We start from the raw sequence: 10,809 nt of genomic DNA, 5'->3' as shown, positions 1-10,809 counted from the left end.
CCCCGCTTCCTTCCTCCCCAGCCCCGTGCCAGCCTCCTGTCCCTCCACTGCCAGGCTCTTTCCACTGCAGAGCCCTTGTCGCTGCTACCCCGTCCACCCAGAGCCCTCTGTCCCAAATGCTCGTGTTTACCCTTTTTGCTGTTTATTGTCCGCGTGAGCTCCACGGGGCTCGGGGTGGGGGCCCCTCTTCTCCAGGCTTCAACCCCCGGTCCTAGGACAACGCCTGGTACAGAGCAGGGCCCCAGACAGCTTGTGAACGAATGCAGCAGAGCCCTTGACCCTGAGGGGGTGGCAGGCGTAGTCCTGTAACCCACCCCGCAGGGCCGCCGGATCAGCAGGTGTGACCGCGGGCGCCCAATCAGACTCGTGCTCCAGATGAACCGGGGAGAAGGCTTTAGCACGAGTGTCTCATGCAGGGTTTACCGGGCACCCTGTCTTTTATCTGGCAACGCTACCTTCCCCCACCTTTGTTTAATTTTATTCATTCCCATAGTTGAAAATTCAAAAAGCATGAAAGGTGTGCTATAGAAAGTTTTTCGTGCATCCCTGTTCGCCGCCGGCACGTCCCCCGTGACGGGGACCCGTGTGGTGAGAGGTGTCTGTGCGCATCTAAGTAGAGGGCGAAAGACTCCTCTGGCCTCTTTGCTGAGCTGGCGGTAGCGCCTCCACCAGTGTGAACTTTGCTTCACCAGCGACGTAACTTGGAGACCTTGCCTTCTGCGCACAGAGACCACACTGATCTCTTCTCATGACTGTGCTGCACGCACCGTGCCGAGGCGGGGTGGGGAGGTCCTTTCCCAGCTCTGGCTTCTGTAGGCTTACGTGTGTGTGAGGTGCCCCAAGGGGTGAGTGTCCAGAGGTGGCTGGTAGGGGGCCCGTGGCCGGTGCAGGTTGCAGGTGCCCTCCCTGGGCCCTGCTTCTGAACAGATGTGTTTTTGCTGAGAACTGATGGATCTTCAGGACCCATTTAATTTTTAGGGACAGTGTCTGGCTTCCCTGCCCTAAGAGAGAAGTGGCAGTGAACTTGAACTTGAAGAGCTGGCTGCCGTGTAGGCAGAGTTGCTGATGGTGGAGAGGGAGGCAGAGAAATGTGACCTCCCCAGACCCCCAGGGCAGGTCACTCACCACAAGGCGCAGCTCACTCTCAGGACCCTGGGACTCTCTTCACAAGGACTGAATTCCATGCCATTCCCTCTGGCCTGGCAGACAGACATGGCTCAGAGTTTAAGAATGTTTCTATCCTAGGAGGAGGCAAGAAGTTTCCAGGAAAGTTGCTGCCTATGGCTTAACGAGTGTTTGTGGCAGTAGGTGTTGGTCTGTGTGGGTGTTTGTGGGAGCCGCCAGAGACTGGGACTCCTGCAGGGCAGGGCTGTGAGGGGATTACGGGGACTCACCAGGCCTTGAGATGGCCTGAGCTTGTCCCTGGTGGCCTTGGGGGTCTTCCTCTTCCCTCCCCGTTTTCCAGTCCTGTCCAGCCTCGCCAGCTGAGGATGGTCCCAGGCGGGTTGTTGTTCTTGGTGGGGGGGTTGGGGGGGAAGGAGGCAGGGCTGGGCCCCTCCTTCAGGGCCTGGCTAAGCCACCATGTCTCTGGCATGGCCGCGGCAGGCTTGTGGCAGATAGTGGGCCCATGCTGTGGTTTGGGGGCTGTACGAGTGGAACTCGCTGGAATGCTGCCCCGTGGGGAGCAGCCCTGGGTTGGCCAGCATTCCCCTTCCTCCTGTCTGCTCCCACACGAAGGACGTGTGCTGCCACATGTGGGTGGGCAGGGCAGGATGCCTGTGGTTTCTTCCCTGGGTGCCATCTCCCTGGGGTGCGTCCACCGGGAGGGGCCGATGGGCTTTCAGACCCAGGGAGCTTCAGGGGCCAAGTGGGGCCTTCGGGCTTGGGGCCTGACCCCACCTCTTGCCCTGGGGAGGCAGAGAAGAGCCTGAGGGGCTGTGCACAGTTGTGCCTGTGGCAGGGACAGGGCCCCGAGCTGGGGCCTCCCCGGAGCCCAGCCAGGGAGAGCACTGGGCTTCCACCAGTCCCCGAAGGGCTGCGGACCCAGCAGCTGTTTTGCCATTTTGCCTTTTCGCCAGATGGGCCAGCGTTCTGGGCAGCGTCGCGTTTCTGGGGGAGCGGGATGGGGGCGGGCCGTTCCCGTGCTGAGCGGGGGGGGGGGGGACAGGCCGTGTCTGCGTCTGCCCGCAGAGCCAGCAGCCGCCCCCGCCCAGCCTACACCTCACCAAGTCCAAGGGGGACGCGACCCTGAAGATGCGGGCCTCCGTGCGCATGACCCGCTACCTCGAGTCCTGGGGGGCGGCGCGGCCCTTCGCACACCTCAACCAACGCGAGAACGTGAGCAGCAATGAGACCCCTGTGCCCCACGGGCGGAGGCCCAAGGTAGGACCCCTCCTCCCAGAGAGCTGGGAGCAGGGGCCGCGGGCAGGGGCGGGAGAGCACATGCTACGGGTGTCCTTCCGGCCAAGCCTCACTTTCCACATCTGCAGGATGGTTCCAGGCTTTGCCCTCCCTCGCTCCCTCCTGGGGTTGGGGAAGTGAAGGCATTTCGAGAATGCTCCAGGGTGGCGGGGGATGTCCCTGGCCTCCTGGTTCTCCAGACCAAGTTCAGTTTCAGTTCTGGGTGCCTGCAGCTTGGACAGTCCTTGCATCCGAGAGTGCCGGAGTTGATAGACCCAGTCCGGTGAGGCGCATCAGGGCCCCGGGTCCTGGAGAATAACCGTCTCCCCCTCTCTTCCCTTCCAGGCCATTCCCCTACGGCGCCACCGGACCCCTGACAGGTTTGTGCCCTGTCCCCTGCCTCCCCGGCCAAGTCCTGCCCCAGTCACCTCCTCCAGGCAGGCTGCCCTGACCAGCCTCTGTCCAAGAAGGCAGCTCTACAAGGCCCAGCCCTGACTATGGGTTTCGCCACGGCTTGGGTCAGAGTGTTTTTAGGAACCAGAACTTCACAATGATCGAGTGGCTGTTGTATACCCACCCTGTAGTGGCGTCAGTGGGGTTGGTGTGATGGAACCCTGGGGTTTAGTGGAAGAGACCTTGGACCGGGGCCTGGGGGGTCTGTCTGCCCTTTGCTTCTGGCTGGGCTGCTGGTGGCTGGGTGATGCTGGGCCTTCGCTTGTCCTCTCTGGGCCTCAGTGAGACCCGCCTGTCCCTACCCCATCCTGCACGAGGCTCTGGGACCTCCTGCAGGCACCTGGGAACCCCACTTGGGTGAGTCATCTCGTCCACACCCCTGCCTCTGGGCAAGTAGATGTAGGTTCCTGGGCTGATGCCGTTGCGGGTGTCTGATTCCAGAAGCGCGTCCCCCAAGGGGCGGTCAGAGGATGACTCATATGATGATGAGATGCTGTCAGCCATCGAGGGCCTCAGCTCCACGAGGTGAGGCTCCGAGACGTGTGCTCGCCTTGTGCCTCATGCCCAGTGGCTGTGTCCGTGGTGCTGCCTCCTGAGGGTGACCCCCCCACGCCCTCCCCCCGACTCCTCCAGGTGCCACCTCTCACTGCCTGTGTCTCCGCCCCACAGACCCTGCTGCTCCAAGTCTGATGACTTCTACACCTTTGGGTCCATCTTCCTGGAGAAGGGCTTCGAGCGAGAGGTGAGGACCTCTGAGCAGCCCCAGAAACAGGGGCTCCAAGGCCTGGGGTGGGGGGCGGGTGCTGGCCGCAGGGCAGCCAACACCCCCAGAAGGTCTGCTCAGGGAGGGCGCTGGGGAGTCGCTCCAGCTGCCACTGGGGTGGGGACGGGGCTCAGTGCAGCCTGTTTGGGTTCTCTTATTGGCCTCGCCCCTGCACCTGACACCCCGCCGTTAGTGGTTCCCCGACTTGGGTTTGGGAGACTTTGCTCCCTTCAAATGCCAAACCTCAGCCAGTGCTGATAGGGGCCAGCGTGCACCTTTGGCTCTGCACTTCTTAGGAAAAAGCCCCAAACTCAGTATCAGTTTGACAGGGCCTGACCGGTTCCCGCTTCTTGCTGCTGTAACACCATGCTTGTGTCCCACTAGTGACCATTCACTTATTTTTCGAGAGCCTCCTGGTTCTGGCAACGTCCAAGGCACGCGTGTGTCATTCTGCCCTCACCTGCAGGCCAAGGTGGGCGACGGTACCCATGTCACCGACCCCAAGGTTTGGGGCATCTTGGCCTCAGGTGTGGCCTGAGAGAGTGACCCAGCCCACGGCCCTCTGGTGCTGGGACCTCTCTGCCGCTTCAGCCTCCAGGACTGGGGGGCTCCCTGTATGGGGAGCTTGGGGTCTGGAGGCTGGTGTGGTCACCAGGAGAGCCGCCTGGAGGGCCACCTGCTGGCCGTGAGACCTGGACAGGCTGCCGGGCTCCCTGAGCCTCGGTTTGCTCATCTGTGGCAGGAGCCCTGTGGGCTGAGATCTTGAGATGGTGCCGGGTGTGGCAGGGCGGGCAGCACGGGTCCCCCGCCTGACGGCTTGGGGCTCAGGCCTGGCCGTGCTCCTCGGTTTGGGGTGAGAACAGAACCCCCACTAGCCCCAGTCGCAGCAGCCCCAGAGCTCTCATTTGGTTCTCGCCCACGGACTTGGTCTATGGGCTTTACAGGGACCTTGGAAATGAAGTCGGAGACCTGGGCGGGGTGGGGGAGGGGAAGGTATCGCCTCTAAATATAAAAGAGAGACTGCAGAATGGAAACAGATGAAAATTGTTTGTTCGTGATGATGTAACAGTCAAGGAAGGGAGGAAGTCAAGGAGGGGGTGTAAGGTTTTTCTTGGAGATGATTAACTCGAGCCAGGGTGGAGCCCAGGAAGGGGGTCAGAGCAAGTAGCCTGCCCTGCAGGCGGGGCCTCGGCTGCCCGGCCACCCCTCAGAGTCTCTGTCGCCCCCAGTACCGCCTGGCACCCATCCCGCGGGCCCGCTACTACTTTGCTTGTGCCGGCCTTGTGTTCATCTGCATCCTGCTCGTCCATGCCCTGCTGATGCCCAGGTCAGTCGGGGGGTGGGCCGGATGGTCAGGCACACTGGGGTCAGGCTAGGAGAGGTGGTGACCTTGCAGATCCCACCAGACCTGCAGGAAGGGGCTGGCTGTTAGAGTTAGTACCTTTAGTCCCTTTAGGCATCAGAGCCCCAGAAACTGGACCTGGCACCGTGGCCCCCACAGCTGGAGTTGCCAACGTTTAGTTTTAGTTTTAGTTGAACATGCTTGCTCGCTCAAGCCGCAGGCCTCCCCACTCCCAGATGCCTCTTGCCTTCAAAGTCACCTGTTTTCTGTATGGCCCTTCAGGCATTTCAGTTTTTTGTGACTGTTGCCTTAGGTGTTTGGAGTCCTAGAAGGGCAGACTCCTAAAACCGTAGCTGCTACCACCTCCCTCTTAGGTGTGGGAAATTGAGGCCCGGGGGGCTTAATGCCTTATCCAGGGTGTGTGGCCAGTACACAGGAGCCGCTGAGATTCACGCTTCTGTGAAAGGGCTCTGTTGCTGGGGGCGGGGGCAGGGGGCTGAGGTCACAGGGAGGTAGGAAGGTCAGCCAGTTGGCGGCTTCTGGAAGGGTAGTTAGGCCAAAGGATCCACTAGGATCGTGGTTCGAGATGTGCTTAATAAAGACGAAATAGGGAACGCTTTTCGATGGTGCTTGTGTGCCGGGCAAGAGTCTGAAGGCTGTATAATCAGTTATTTCTTGTGTACTTGGCCCGGAAAGCGGGGTGTGATGTTGGCCTTGGTCCTTGTGTCTCGGCCAGGCCTTGTGTGTCGTTCGTGGGGCAGCTGGACCACGGGGTGCAGTGTGCCCCTTTGGCTGAGTGCAGAGTCGCCGTTTGGGACGGGGAGAGGGAGAACCGAGGCGCTGGGGCTGGGGTGCATGCCGGTGGCTTGGCCTGGGGCGGAGGGTCCCCCAGAACTTAGGCTTTTCCTTCCTCTCCAGGATGGCGGCTCTGGGTGTGTCCTTTGGGCTGGTGGCCTGTGTGCTCGGGCTGGTACTAGGCTTGTGCTTTGCCCATGAGCTCTTGGTGAGTGGGGAGGCCCCTGACCGGGCGGCGGGCAGGCCGGGCCCCCCAGGTGTCGGGGCTGTGGTGGTGCGAGCCCCGGCCCTGTGACCCCCGCCCCTCCGGCCTGGAGCACGGTCCGGAGGCTCCTCCCAGGGCTCTCCGTCCTATGTGCTAGTAGTCCGCAAGTGGCTGTGGCTGACCCCAGCCCCAAGGGTGGGGCTGTCCCTTCTGTCTACGCACCACACGTGTCCTGAGCTCTGGGCCGGGCGGGCACAGCACCCCTCCCTGACTCCCCAGCAGAGCTCTCAGAAGCTCTCGCTCTGCTGGGCCCTGGGGCTGTGGGCCCCCGGGTCAGGCCTTCTGCGGGCTCTCCCCCCACCTCGGGTGTGGGTGCTGGGTGATGACACTGTGATTCCGCAGAGGTGCTGCCCAGCCCGGGGCGCGCTCCGAGCCATCTCCGAGAGGGTGGAGACGCAGCCCCTGCTGCGGGTGTCCCTGGCCGTCCTGACCATCGGCAGCCTGCTCGCCGTCGCCGTTGTCAACCTGGTGGGTTCTGCGGCGAGGACGGCAGGCTTGGCAAAGACCCCTCGGGCCGTGCACGCTTCCAGGGAGGAGGGAGCAGTCTTTGACCCTGGGGACCTCCGGATTCTAGAATCCTATAATCCTGTTGCCTAAAAGCCCATCTGGTGTGGCCGTATCCAGAGCCCTGTGAGGTTCCTGTGGCGGCTCTGAGCTCCTCACCCTGTGTTTGTCACATGAGGACTTGGGGCCCCCCAGAGCGTTCACGTGGCCGACCCCACAGGGCCACCACGGTGCCCTTGACATCCCGGTCTTTCTTTCCAGCCCCTGAGGAGGTCCTGTCTCAGCCTCTCTGGGACCCAGTCTCCTCGCTGGGGATGAGCAGCCCTGGGCGCAAGCTGGAGGGGGCGCCTGGGCCCTGCTTCTCGGGCCGGGCTTGTGTGCTTTGGGCTCAGACAGCGCTTGTCCCACCCGGACCTCCCCTGCTCCGACATTTAGAGCCAGCGTCTCTCCCCTCTCCGTGTCCCCTGCACTAGGGACTCTGTGACCACCTCCCTCAGCGTCACCTGCGGAGAAGGGGGCTCACTGAAAGCGCTGCTCCCAGCTTCTGCCCCCGCCCCGAGTCAGGCGCTGGGGTGGCGTCCCTGTGCCTTCCTTGGGCTCCCTCGTCCCGCAGTGAAGCTGCCAGCTGTGGTGGGATGTCGGGGGCACAGAGGCTCCGGCCAGGCTTAGAGCCGGGCCTGGCAGGAGATGCCCATGGTGCTCTCGGAGGCCCCGGCCCTGCCCTCTGCCCCCTCCAGGTCCCCAGCCCTGCCCATCCGGGGCAGACCCTGGAGCCCCTGGACCACCCCTCACAGGTACCTGTCTTTTCCGTAGCCGCTGATGCCTTTCCCGGCCCCAGGGCTGCCTGCTGGGAACGAGACGGGCCCGGGGGCCGTGAGCAGCTGGGAGAGGGCCCTGTGCAAGCTCCTCCCGGTGAGTGTGTCCCTCGGGGCTCCTGGTGCCCTCACTCAGACTGCCCCTGCGTGCTCAGAACACACTGAGCACCGGAGTCCATGGGCATGGAAGAGCCGAGTCCCCTGCTCCCAGGCGAGGCGACAGAGCAGGGCCGGGTGGGGCTAAGGGGTCCAGGTGCTGGCGCCTGGGTCCAAGGTGAGAGGGTGGGAGCGCCCTGTGCTGGTGGTTGTCTCCTGACCACGCTCGTCATGATCTCCACTTCATGGATGGGGAAGTGGGCGCAGGGAGGCTGACAGATTTGCTTCATGGGCGGTGGAGCCAGGACTGGGCCCAGGTGGGCTGACATCAGAAGCTGTGCCTGGAGCACCCTCCCGGACAGGATGAGGGCTGTGGGACTTGAGGGGCGTGGTGGTGAATTTGAGCTGGTCTCTAAAGGGCAGAAAGGTTATGGGACCGGGGTTGCAAGAGGGGACAGCGAAAAAAAGCCAAGGCAGGTAGTGGGCACAGTTGGTTTCAGGTGGTCGTGTCACGGGGAGGGGGTGGGGGAGGATTGGCAGATGAAGCCAGAGGTAGGTTAGATCCAGCTCCAGTGGAGCATGAGTGCCAGGGTGAAGAGCTTGGTCTTTATTCTGGGGGCAGTAGGGAGCCACAGCATGCTCTTGAGCAGGAGAGTAACATGGGCAGAGATGCACTTTGGGAGGGACTGGCTCATGGCAGAACTCAGATCACTGCCTGGACCTTGTCACAGCCTCCCCAGCACCTGCATTTTTATTTACTGCGTTTCTTTTTCCTTGAGTTCACTTGCCGTAAGTGGAAGTAAAAATATAGTAAAAACAACACAATATAGAAGGTTTCAGATTCCGTTGCCTGCTGTTCGTTAAGGGAGGTCAGTGAGGCAGGAGAGTGGTGCTGAAGACACACTGGATCTTCACGGATTCCTCTGTGGCTAAAGGTGTCCCTCCCTTGGGTGACCTCTGATCCGGGAGGTGCCTCTTGGTGACGGGAGATGGTGGGGTGACCGACGTTCCCGTCTCCCCAGTATTACACCTGCAGCTGCATCCTGGCCTTCATCGCCTGCTCTGTCTTCCTGCGGATGAGCCTGGAGCTGAAGGTCGTGCTGTTGACAGTGGCCTTGGTGGCCTACCTGGTGCTCTTCAACATCTCCCCGTGCTGGCAGTGGGACTGCTGTGGCCACAGCCTGGGCAACCTCACCAAGACCAATGGCACCCTCAGGTGGGGCCCAGACCCCACGCTGCCGGGACCCCTGCCCAGTGCCTGTCTCGACTGTGGCCTATTGTAGCACTTTTTGTCTTGGCTCAGTGTCATTTCAAACTAAGGTGCTTTTGCATTCACAGTCCCCTCTGGACCGGACACCTTGTGGGCTGGACCGGCAGGTGGCATGGTTTCCACTTTACAGAAGGGGAAGTGATGGGCTCAGGCCCTGGGTCTGCAGCACTCAGAGCTCAGTGTGACTGATTTGCAGGGGGTGTCCCCGGTCCCCGGAGGCCACCTGGGTGATCCTGTCTCTAGGCCAGCCTGGGGGTGGGAGGCGGAGGCTTCAGCTCTAGCCCAGTCCCCTGCTTTGAGCCATGTCCTGGGTCTCCAGAGCTCTGGAGAGAGCAGTTGGCTCTGGTCTATTCCCAGACTGATGTGAGGGGCTGGCGTGTGCGTGGTTCTGGGGGCTCTGGGCCTCAAGTGGATTGAGGAGCGGGGGCCTGGCTCCCCTTGAGCTAAAGGGCAGGAATCTGGGGACCCAGAACGAGGTGTGCTCCTGTGGATCTGGCTTGCACCTGCACATTGCTTCTGCCGACCTGCAAGCCTTGCTCACCTCGAGGAGCTCTGGCTGCCTGTGGCCGCTCCCCTGCCTGCCTAGAGTGCTTTCCTTCAGACTTCGCCATGACTGTCTCCTGAGACCCAGGTGTGAGCTCAGCTGTCACCTCCCTGTCAACTGTGCTTCCCTCTTCTGTACGGCCTGAAGCGTCCTGTTTGCCAGCCCTGAGAACGTGAGCCCCGAGGGCAACGATCTCCCATCTTGTTCACTGTCCCGTGGGCTGGCCCTGCGTCTGGGCCTCGTGCCATCCCCTGAACGTGGGGGGCTTTGGGCGGAAGTGGAGATGACGCCTGCCTTTCCCCTCATATCCGGCAGCTCCCCGTCCTGTTCATGGGATCTGAAGACAATGATCAATTTCTACCTGGTCCTGTTTTACACCACCCTCATCATGCTCTCCAGACAGGTACGGCCCAGGAGGCAGGCGCCCACTGCATCCCTAGCTCAACCTGGCTGCTTGTACCTCTTTCTGGAGAGGCCGGGGGTGGGGCTGGGGCTGCCTCAGATTTGGAGCAGCACACAGGACTGCAGTCTTTCGGGGAGCTCTGGTCCCTGGGTCGGGGTCCTGGGCAAGTGTCCTTACCTCCCATCAGGACACGAGTGCCATTTAATCCTGTGGGTCACTTGGCTGACTGGGGTGCGGATGTTGAGTTGGGGACATTTGCCAGGGGCACAGGCTGGAGTGCTGATGGGCCGGCTCCGTAGCCCCCAGGGTTACGAGTGCGCTGTGCCCCCGCTCACTGCTGCCGGGACGCCGACGTCCCCTTCTGTCCGCAGATTGACTATTACTGCCGCTTGGACTGTCTGTGGAAGAGGAAGTTCAAGAAGGAACACGAGGAGTTTGAAACCATGGAGAATGTGAACCGCCTTCTTCTAGAGAATGTCCTGCCAGCGCACGTGGCCGCCCACTTCATTGGTGACAAGTTAAATGAGGTGTGGGTGAGAGGGCGCTCAGTCACTAGGGCAGGGAAACTGAAGGTACAGACGCAGTCCCGTGGAGGGACGCACTATAGCTACAGGGTGCTTTCTGCACTTGGTTTCCATGGCTCTTGGCCTCACTGATGGCGCCCAGGAGACAATGTGTGGTGTTAGCTGTAAGAACACAGGCTCTGGATCGGAGACTAGGGTTCAGGTGTGATTGTGGACAAGATCTCTCACTGCCCTGGGCCTCGATTTTCACATCTATAAAATGGGGCTGATAGTACTTGGCTGGCAGGATGGTTGCAAGGATCAAATGTCCAGGTATTTGCAGTCTGGACCATCTGTTGATGAAAACATGCATTTTTACCAATTCTATGTAGCAGAGAGTTTTTTATCTATGGAAACTCAGGCCCAGCGGGCATGGGACCCAGGCCTCCTGATTGCTACCTTCTGCTATCCACGGGTTCTCAAGCCCAGCTGTACAGACCCAGGGTACTTAAAGGAGCCCAAAACCAACCTGAGTCTGACCCTCCCCGACACATTTATTTGGAATCTCCTATTTTGTAACGGCCCCCACTTGAGTCCCATGTACAGCCAGCATCTGCTCCTGGAGCGCGAGGAATCGCCTCCCGTCTCCTTCCCCC

General features: G+C 61.2%; 1 protein-coding gene across 1 annotated transcript in view; it reads left to right on the top strand.

Moving 5' to 3' along the window:
* Positions 1–10,809, top strand: part of ADCY7 (adenylate cyclase 7) — a 31,473-nt gene that overhangs the window by 17,951 nt on the left and 2,713 nt on the right. The window contains exons 11-21 of the mRNA XM_007459478.1: positions 2,191–2,382; positions 2,746–2,780; positions 3,295–3,378; positions 3,523–3,595; positions 4,846–4,943; positions 5,877–5,961; positions 6,361–6,486; positions 7,336–7,434; positions 8,456–8,649; positions 9,563–9,650; positions 10,022–10,177. Coding sequence (XP_007459540.1) covers positions 2,191–2,382; positions 2,746–2,780; positions 3,295–3,378; positions 3,523–3,595; positions 4,846–4,943; positions 5,877–5,961; positions 6,361–6,486; positions 7,336–7,434; positions 8,456–8,649; positions 9,563–9,650; positions 10,022–10,177 — 1,230 coding nt within the window. The remainder of the gene's footprint in view (positions 1–2,190; positions 2,383–2,745; positions 2,781–3,294; positions 3,379–3,522; positions 3,596–4,845; positions 4,944–5,876; positions 5,962–6,360; positions 6,487–7,335; positions 7,435–8,455; positions 8,650–9,562; positions 9,651–10,021; positions 10,178–10,809) is intronic.

Source organism: Lipotes vexillifer, unplaced genomic scaffold, assembly GCF_000442215.2.
Source record: "Lipotes vexillifer unplaced genomic scaffold, Lipotes_vexillifer_v1.1 scaffold342, whole genome shotgun sequence".
Classification (NCBI taxonomy): Eukaryota; Metazoa; Chordata; class Mammalia; order Artiodactyla; family Lipotidae; genus Lipotes; species Lipotes vexillifer.
This window is presented reverse-complemented; position numbering and strand designations above follow the sequence as displayed.